The sequence below is a fragment of the Narcine bancroftii genome, chromosome 10 (assembly GCF_036971445.1).
Source record: "Narcine bancroftii isolate sNarBan1 chromosome 10, sNarBan1.hap1, whole genome shotgun sequence".
NCBI lineage: Eukaryota > Metazoa > Chordata > Chondrichthyes > Torpediniformes > Narcinidae > Narcine > Narcine bancroftii.
In genome coordinates, this window is record NC_091478.1 from 45771048 (window position 1) to 45781089 (window position 10042).

Here is a 10042-nt window from a genome sequence, read left to right on the forward strand (position 1 = left end):
TTTGCACAGTAGATCATGTTTAATAAATCATAGAATTTCTCGAGTAGGTCACGAAGAAGGTTGATGAAGGGAAGGCTGTGACGTTGTCTTCAGTGAGGCCTTTGACAAGGTTCCGCATAAGAGGTTAGTCAGTAAGGTTCAATCATTAGGTATTAATGTTGAAGTAGTGAAATGGATTCAACACTGGTTGGATGGGAGGTGCCAGAGAGTAGGGGTGGAAAATTGTTTGTCAAATTGGAGGCCGGTGACTAGTGGAGTGCCTCAGGGATCGGTACTGGGTCCACTGTTGATTTGGATGACAGGGTGGTAAATTGGATTAGTAAGTATGCAGATGATACTAAGATAGGTGGAGCTGTGGACAGTGAGGAAGGTTTTCAAAGCTTGCAGAGGAATATAGGACAGTTAGAAAGATGGCAGATGGAGTTTAATACTGAAGTGCTACATTTTGGTAGGATGAATCAGCAAAAGTCAAATACATTAAATGGTAGACAATTGTGGAGTGCAGTAGAACAATGGGATTTTGGAATTCTGGTACATAATTCCCTGAAAGTGGAGTCACATGTAGATAGGGTGGTGAAGAAAGCTTTTGGTATGTTGGCCTTCATAAATCAGAGTTTGAGTACAGGAGTTGGAATGTCATGTGGAAGTTGTATAAGGCATTGGTGAGGCCAAATTTGGAATATTGTGTGCAGTTTTGGTTGCTGAATTATAGGAAGGATATCAACAAAATAGAGAGAATGCAGAGAAGATTTACAAGACTGTTGCCTGGTTTCAAGTTTTGAGTTACAGGGTTAAACAGGCTATGACTTTATTCCCTGGAGCATAGAAGATTGAGGGGTGATTTGATAGAGGTATTTAAAATTATGAGGGAGACAGATAGAGTAAATGTGGATGGACTTTTTCCATTGAGAGTGGGGGAGATTCAAACAATAGGACATGGATTGAGATTGAAGGGAGAAAAGTGTAGAGGAAACAAGAGGGGGGGATTTCTTCACTCATAGGGTGGTGGGAGTGTGGACGAGCTTCTGGTCATAGTGGTAGATATGGGTTCGATTTTAATATTTAAGGAAAAGTTGAATAGATATATGGACAAGAGAGGTATGGAAGATTATGGACTGGGTGCTGGTCAATGGGACTGGGTGGGAGAAGGTATTCAGCATGGACTAGAAGGGTCAAACAGGCCTGTTTCTGTGCTGTAATTGTTATATATGGTTATATGTTCATCCCACTGGGACCATCAAGTCCAACAACTTTCATGAAACTGGTTTGATGGCTTTATATTCAAGAAACAACTGTCTTTCAGCTTAGGCCACTCTGACCAAGAAATCAAAGACACTTTTGAAAAATTTGACAATGACGACAATAAAGTTCTGGACGAGGAAGAGCAGATGCGGATGAGGAATGAATTGGAAGAAAAGAAGGTAAAGAAATGGAACCAAGGAACATGAATTACCATATATGTTGTTGAATAGGATATTGATTTCGAGCGAATCCCTTTGATTACGATACCCCCCACCCAAAAAATAATCTGGCATTTACCGCTGACCAGTGGATGCTGTTAAAAGGAAATCACAATATTTTAATAACAAATGATCATTTAAAGGATTAAATTTTATTTGGAACACAGCTGACAGTAGTCAGACCGGGCAGATGGACCCTGCGGAGGAGTGTTGAGACTTGGCAAATAACAAAAAGTCTCAGGTTTTTTTCCTTCCTGGAATATTTAAACATAAATGTATTAGAAAAACACAAAAATAGTCAGTCAATATTTTTCGCTGGGATCTATTCTTGATGAAGGGTGCCGACCCAAGCATTGACTGACCATTCCTCTCCATGAAGGCTGCCTGAAAGTGGAGTCACTTTCTCATTGTTTGGTCCAATGATCTCTGGTTGATTTGTTTTTTATTTATTCATCGACATCTCTGGCAATTCCAGTGTGTACTTTGACATTTTGTCTCATGCTGACAAATAGTCGTGGATTACAAGTTATCCACATTTAAATGGAACCAATATTGGCATCTGCCCGAGTGTAGAGTATGAATTGTCCATTTAGAATGCATCACCTCACAGCACATTGGATGTGGTCCATCAGAGGTCACTGAGCTACAACCCCTGTTTTATAAACGTATTCACATGGTGGCAAAGGTCTCATTTATTGTCCAACATCATTTGTTCAATTGAGAACAGAGCTGAGAGTAAACCACATTGAAGTCTGGAGTCACATATGGTCAGGATGGGCAGATTTCCTCTTTAAAGGATATAGTGGATCAAGAAGGGCTTTTACAACAATGCAGTAATTATAGTCACCAATTCTAGTGCTCATTTTTAGTGAAAGATTATTCAATTTCTCAAATTGAAGTCTCCCAGCTGTCACAATAGGATTTGAACAGCTGCATTCATGCTTTTTGTCCTGTAAACTCTTCTGAAACTGTTTTGAAGCAGCAGTGTGTCTGACACTTGGAGTGCTCTCTGTTGAGAACATAGAACAGTTGCAGGAACAGTCCCTTCAGGCCACCATGGTGCTAATCTAAGCCAATCCTATCTGCCTGCACCTGGTCCATATATCCCTCTATTCCCTGCCAGTTTATGTAACTGTCTAAATGCCTTTTAAATATTGCTATTGTATCTGCCTTTTCCACCTCCTCTGGCAAATGTTCTAGGCATATATCACCCTCTGTTTAAAAACCTTTCCTCAGAATTCTTCTTTGAACCTCCCCCGTCTCACCTTAAAGCTATGTTCTCCAGGATTTGACTTCTGCACCTGGGAAAATGATTCTTGACTATCTACGCCTCTCATAATTTTATGTACTTATAGCAAGTCATCCCTTGACCTCCCAACACTCCAACCTTGTCTTATGGCTAATATATTCCAATCCAAACAAAATTCCAATCTAGCCAACATCCCAGTGAACCTCATCTGCACCCTTTCCAATAGCTCCGCATGATTCCTGCAACACGATGACCAGAATTACACATGATAATCCAGTTGTGGCCTAACCAAAGCTCTATTCAACTGCAACATACTTTCATCTTCAATGCTCTGAGTGATGAAGACAAACATTCCATTTGCCTTCTCTACCACACGAATAACCTATGTTGCTACCTTCAGGGATCTATGAACTTGTGCTCTGAGCTCAGTTCTCCTCATGGTCTGGCCGGTTACTGTATACTTTCCTCTCACATTTGACTTCCCAAAATACATCACCTCATATACCTCACCCTTCTCTGGATTAAACACATTCTCCCATTTCTCTACTCAAATTTCCAACTGATCTTCTGCTGCATCCTTTGACAAACTTCCTTGTTCCCACCAATTATTCTGTCATCTACAAAATTATCAATCAGACTACCTATATTTTAATCTAAATCATTCTTATACAAGTATACCCCACTTTACAAATTGAGAAAATTCACTTTTATGAAAGGATTTGAATGGGTTTTCACTTTTACAAAAATGGCCTCCAATAGTGTTGAATGGGTCTTCCCTTATGTCATTTCGACTTCTGAAAGGTTTCATAGGAACGCTCTAGCTTAGTAAAGCAGGGAATGCCTGTATATATTATAAATAACAGAGGTGCCAGCACTTATCCTTATGGAATACTATTCGTCTCAGATCTCCAGTCCGAATAACACCACTCTGCTACGATACTCTGCCTTCTATGGCTGAGCCAATTTTAAATCTAACCCAGTTGTTCTCAAACTTTTTCTTTCCACCCACATACCACCTTAAGCAATCCCATAACTAATCACAAAGTACCGATGGCATAGGGAATACTTAAAGTGGTTTGAGAATGGAAAGAACCACTGATCTAACCTATCGAGTCACTTCAGACCCTGTGTGCAATTTTCTGGACCAGCCTACCATGAGAAACTTTGTCAAATGCTTAACCAATGTCTAGGTAAGTAACATCTACTGATCTTCTGTCTATCATCTTCATTACTTCCTCAAAAATCTCAATCATATCTGAGAGACAATTCCCTTCCTACACAAAGCCATACTGACCACCCTTAATAACTCCATGCCTTTTCAAATGCAAGAAAATCCTATCCCCAACCATCTTTGCAAATAATTTCCCCGGGCACACTGACCTATAGTTCCCCATTTGGCCTCCATTCCCCTTCTTAAACAAAGGAACAGTGCCCATTCTCCATTTTTCAGCCCATTGCCCATAGCTAAGGAGAATGCAACAATCACTGTCGAAGCCCCAGCAATCTTATCCCTTACTTCCTTCAATATCTTGGGATAGATACCATTAGGTGCTGAACAAGAAAGTCTGCAAATATGCTGGAGAAACTCAGCAAGTTGTGCAGCATCCAGGGGATGTAAAGGGTAAATAAAGTTTCAGGCCCATCTTTAGGTGTAACCAAAGACAGGCAAGAGCCTAGATAAAAAAGTTGGGAAGAGGGAGAGGAGGGGAGGGAGAGGTAATAGATACGGGTGGGAGGGTAGAACAAAGCTGAGAAGCGATATTTTTCTCTAATAGGAGAAGGAAAGAACAGGGAGGCCACTTGCAAATTGGAGTCTGTTCTTATGCAAAACTGAGGGCACCGACAATTTGGAGAAACAATGTCTGGGCACTCTCCAACCTCCAGTTTTTGCTAACTCCCTCCCCAGTGTCTCTCTCTTTCCCTACTGCTCTGTATCCTTTCCTACAACTTGCCACCCCTTTCCACATCCAGCCAGAGAACTACACTTAGCCTTCTTCCCCATCACTTCAAAGAGCCCAGGTCCAAAATGTTAGTTGCTCTTTACTTGCTAGGGATGCTGTGTGACCTGCTGAGCACATTTGCTGTATTCCATCAGGCCCTGGGGTCTTGTCCATCTTATTGTTTTAAAAGGCATTCAATACCTCCCCCTTCTTAACATCAATATACCATAAAATCTCAAAAGATCCCTCCCTGATCTCAGTATCACCCATGTTTCCCTCCTTGTTGAAGTGGTCATTAAAAACCTCATCAGTTTCCTTCAGCTCCAGGCATAAGTCCCACCATTTCACCTTGAGTGGACCTACCCTTTCCCTAACTACCCTCTTGCTCTGGATATTATGTATATAATACCTTTGGATTCACATTAATCCCACTGCCAAGGACATCTCATGGCCCCTTTAAGACCTCCTAGCATCTTGTTTGAGTTGTTTCTTTTTTGCTTTTTTTTTATTTCTCCAAGGCCTTGTCCAAAACACGTTTCCTTTTTGACTGAACTCACAATATCTCTTGTCATGCAAGGTTCCTTTGCTGTTTTTACTTTCTGTGGTGGTACACCACCAGCCTACTGCAGAAGTGTAAGGGGACAGGACAACAACTGGCCAGCTGCCAATCAGTCAGCCTGAATGGATCAAGCCCCACCCAGTCGGGTGTCAATCACCCTCTGGGATTATAAGCCTGCGCCGGCCTCCCGAGGCCTCACTCAGAGTTGCTGCAGCCACAGCCACCCTGGCTCTGTGGAAGTCTTTGTGGATTAAAGCCTGTTGTACAGTCTTTACCTTGTGTGTCTCTGATTCTGGCTAACAGCGCACCATCCTTTCATCCTTCAAAGGCTCCAGAAATAAGATGTCAATTTACCCTCAAACAACCACTCCCAGTCAACTGCAAAAAAAAAAACTGCTGGAGGAACTTAGCAGGTTTGGCAGCACCCACAAAAGCAAATGGACAGTCAATGTTTCTCGGCCTGAAACACTGACTGTTCATGCCCTCCGTGGATGCTGCCTCATGGTCGGAATTCCTCCGGTGTGTTTTTTTTTGTTCTAGATTCCAACATTTGCATTCTCTTGTGGCTCCCAATCTGCTGTTTATTTTCAAATAGTGAAATCTCCAGAGGAGCAACTGGTATAATTAACCAGTCGTGCATTCCCTTGTAAATCCTAAAATCTGGACTTTTCCAAAACCACGTCCTCTTACTCACGACCTCCTCGTTCAGGAACTACAAAGGCATGGGAGTACCACATCATCTTTATTCCCTTCCAAGTCACATGCCAGCCTGACTTGGGAATATAGAGTGTTGTCTGTTTTTCATCACCACTGTCTAAATCCTGGAACTCCCTACCCAGTTGCTCACCTACACCAGAGGATCTGCAGTACACTGCTAATAGACCAGCCAGTGAAACACAATCAGCATCGGCCAAAATTTAAAATAGAGGTACATATATTATGACAAAAACAGACAATAAACCATATGTGATTAAAATCACATTATTCTAAAATTAATTGTTAAAAATTACTGGTTATAAAATACGAGTGTAGCACCAGTCAGAGCCGTGAATTGGTGTTTAACATTGTCATGGCTTCATTTAAAAAAGCTCTTTTTAAGCCTAGTGATGCATGAACGAAGGCTCCTATAGCATCTGCCCAATGGTAGGAGTGTAAATAGTTCATGGTTAGGGTGTGTGGCATCTTTAATAATGTTCCTCGCCCTGTCCAAACACCATCCCTATAGATAGATTCGATGGTAGGCAATTGCATTCCAACAATTCATTGGGCAGTTTTCACTCCCTGCTGGAGTGCCATACAGTCTCGTGCAGAAGAATTCCCGTACCACACCGAAATACCAGACACTCTCAATTGTCCATCTATAAAAATCCAACAGCAGTCTTGATCAGAGGTGGACCTCAAAAAATAAAGACGTTGTTGTGCCTTTTTGATCACAATTGATGAATTCAAGGACCAAGTGAGATCAGCAGAGATATGGACCCCCAGGAATTTAAAACTCTGTACATGCTCCACCACCGCTCCATTGATGTAAATTGGGACGCGGGTGTGGCTTCCCGCATGTCTAAATTCCGTAACAGATTGTTCTCAGCACCGCACAAGGCTAGGTGCTGTCCTCACCCCTGTAGGCCATTTCAATTAGGTGCTCACTGTTAGCTTCTTCTCTGCAGGAATTAGGAATGGGGAAATAAATGCTGGCTTTAACAGTGATGCCCAGATCTTTAATATTGAACAAAATATAATAAGCAAAGGTTTTGACTTTGTCAACTATCTGGAGGGTAAAATTTCTGACTGCAGTGCATTCAGCTCTGAATGGATCACACTAGCATTCCAGAGTTAACGGATCACTTCAATATCTATTATTCTATTTTACAGATGGCTCTAAGTGCTGAGATAGAGAACTTGGGAAGGAACATGGATGGTTCCACAGTATTCAACCAATCTACTGACTTTGAGGCTACCAAAAACAACAGCAACAAACCCAATGGCAACGTGACGAATGAGGAGTTCCAAACGTATGTATCCATGGAGGGATGGTGGATGCAAAAACAAAAATGAAACAAAGCAATGGGATCTAACAGATCTCACTTAAATAAAATCCCTGCGTGATGTTGGACAAGTAATTTCTCAGCAAGCAAATTTATTTTATTTTTTTGAATATTTTATTTATAGTTTTGCAGATTTGAACTCAACCGTTTACAACTTTGTCCTCAACAGTATCTACAAATCTATGTCAATTATAACTTATCCAAACCAAGCAAATTTTCTATTAAGTCCAAACCTAACACCCCTTCCCCTCTCTGTGTCTCCTCCCCCCCTCCCCCCGCCCCACCTCCTCAGCATCAAACGCTTAACACATAAATAACCAAAAATGAACATTTAAGACTTTAAAAGGTTCACAACGTAGGAAAAACTCATCGGGGAGTTATGGGTCGAGCAAACAAATTTCTTGTTAGCCACAGTGTTTCATTGTGTTGCTAATTCAGTGTGATGCTATTTCAGATTGGGAAGACGGGTTGTCCATCTGGAACATTCAGTGAGCTCCATTACATCTAAACTTCATGAAATCACTGTTAAACTTCAGATAATGGGAAAGGACAAAGACATGGTGGGAAAGATGCTCCGGAATGTTCAAGAGGTAAAGTTGACCATTTATTTTAATTTTCCTTCACAAAATGTTTCTTAGTTAACCGACAGAAAGGAAGTGTGGGTTTTTTTTAATTCAGTTATTTGGGCACTATCTCAAAAGCTAGCTAGGTTACATCAAGAAAAGCGGCGCTGAAGAAAGAGGGCATGCTCAGAAGCATGGAGACACTGAGACTGCAAATTTGTCTGAAACAGAGGGATGCTCAGTGTTAAGGGAGGCATAAAAAGAAGGGAGAGTGATTAGGGCTGACCCTTGCTCTGCATTCTTGGCGCTCCCCCAGCTTGGGAACAATAGGTATTAAACGACAGATTGAACAATAGTTAATAGGGAATTCATATGTTCTCCCTGTAACCGTGTGGGTTTCCTTTGAGTGCTCCAGTTTCCTCCCAGGTTAGTAGGTTAATTAGGGGTAGTTCAGCACCACAGCTCGTAGACCAGATGGGCCTGTTACTATACTGTATCTCTTTTGATGAATGACTCCGACCCAAAACATTGACTATTCTTTCTCCCCCGACTGATACTGCTCGACCCAATGAGCTCTTCCAGCAGATTCTTTTTTGCTCCATCTGCAGTTCCTCGGGTGTCTCCACACTCCAATATAACATTTCAATCGAAACCTGCTCTGAATTGGGTCAGTCATCTTTGGACTGGGGACTCTCCTTGTCAGGGACAGCACATCATCCTGAGACTCTTGCAGAGCATGTCTGACAGAGATTAACACACCTTATGGTTTAAAGAGTTATTTTTATAATTGGTTGCATACAGCTCTGGTTTCCTTACTTGAGGAAAGATGTACTGGCTTTGGAGGCAGTTCAGAGGAGAGGTTCACCAGGTTAATTCCAGGGATGAAGGGTTTGGCCTATGAGGAGAGATTGAGTCATCCTGGCAATGTGAGGGGATCTGATGGAAACACGTAAAATTATGAAAGACATGGAGGAGATAGAGGTTGGTAAGTTGTTTCCTTTGGTAGAGGAGACGAGAAGTAGGGGAAGATTCAGGGTAGTAAATTTAGGATGGAGATGAGGGGGAACTGCTTTTCCCAGAGGGTGGTGAATCAATGGAATTCGCTGTCATTTGAAGCTGTGAAGGCGACCTCAGTAAATAAATATGTCTAAGACAAGGTTCAATAATTTCCACATAGTAAGAGAATTAAGGGTATGGGGAAAAGGTAAGTAAGTGGAGATGAGCCGATTATTGAGTTAACCATGATCACCTCGAATGATGGAACAGACTCGATGGGCTGGATGGCTGACTCTCCTGCGCCTATTTCTTAAGTTCTTATGTTCTTATGAAATCGGGAATGCTCCATCCTCACCAGAAGATTAAAGTGCTGTATTTAAGATGTGCCAGCAATGTTTTCCAAGTGAATATGAAAGTTTGCAGACAATGTGATTGTAGTAAAAACACAAAAATGCTGGAGGAACTAAGCCGGTTTTACAGTGTCCATAGGAGACAAAGATATATTACTGCTGTTTCGGGCCTGAAGTCTTCTTCAAGGAATAAGCAAAGATCAGGAAGGCGTCAGAAAAGAGAGACTGAAGACTGACCGGGGGGAGGAGTACAGGCCAGCAAAAGGTGTAAATTGGATGTGATAAGAGGAGAGGTGAGAATTGATTTTGGCTCTGTGAAAAGAGACAGAAGGAAAAGGGAGACTTTTCCCGAGCTGGGGGAAAGGCATCAGGGGGGAGGAGAAGAGGGGTTGGGGGAGGTTGTTTTCCAAATTCCCTTCCAAATATTTTCATTTGCAGATTTTTTTTCATTTCCTATTAATATTAACAACACAACTTAAATAGTCTGGCAGTCATTTTACATCATCTCTTGATCTATCATCTTACATTAAGTATCCTGAGCTCCCAAAGAAGTCCAACACCCTCTTCAGAGCCAGAATCAGAACTTATTGTCATGAACAAGTCAGGAAATTCATTGTTTTGGGGCAGCATCAAAGTGGAAGCATTCACCTTACAAAATAAATTAAAAATAGTGCACAAAAATGTCAAAGTCAGTCCGTGTCTTTGGTTCACTGATCATTCAGGAATTTGAAGGCAGCAGGGAAGAAGCTGTCCCTGTGCGGATGGTAGCAGAGTGAAGAGGGCATGGCCTGGGTGGTGGGGCTCTTTGAGTAGAGGCTGCTTTCTTAAGGCACCGCCTCATGTCGATGTCCTTGATGGAGTGAAGTCTGGTGCCCATGAT

At 41.9% G+C, this 10042-nt stretch overlaps 1 protein-coding gene across 1 annotated transcript in view; it reads left to right on the plus strand.

The window, feature by feature from the left end:
* The window catches only part of LOC138743798 (polycystin-2-like protein 1), a 133195-nt gene extending 125042 nt beyond the window's left edge, over positions 1-8153 (plus strand). The window contains exons 14-17 of the mRNA XM_069899402.1: positions 1304-1421; positions 7081-7220; positions 7708-7843; positions 8133-8153. Of these exons, the coding sequence (XP_069755503.1) occupies positions 1304-1421; positions 7081-7220; positions 7708-7843; positions 8133-8153 (415 nt within the window). The remainder of the gene's footprint in view (positions 1-1303; positions 1422-7080; positions 7221-7707; positions 7844-8132) is intronic.
* The last annotated feature ends 1889 nt before the right edge of the window (positions 8154-10042 follow it).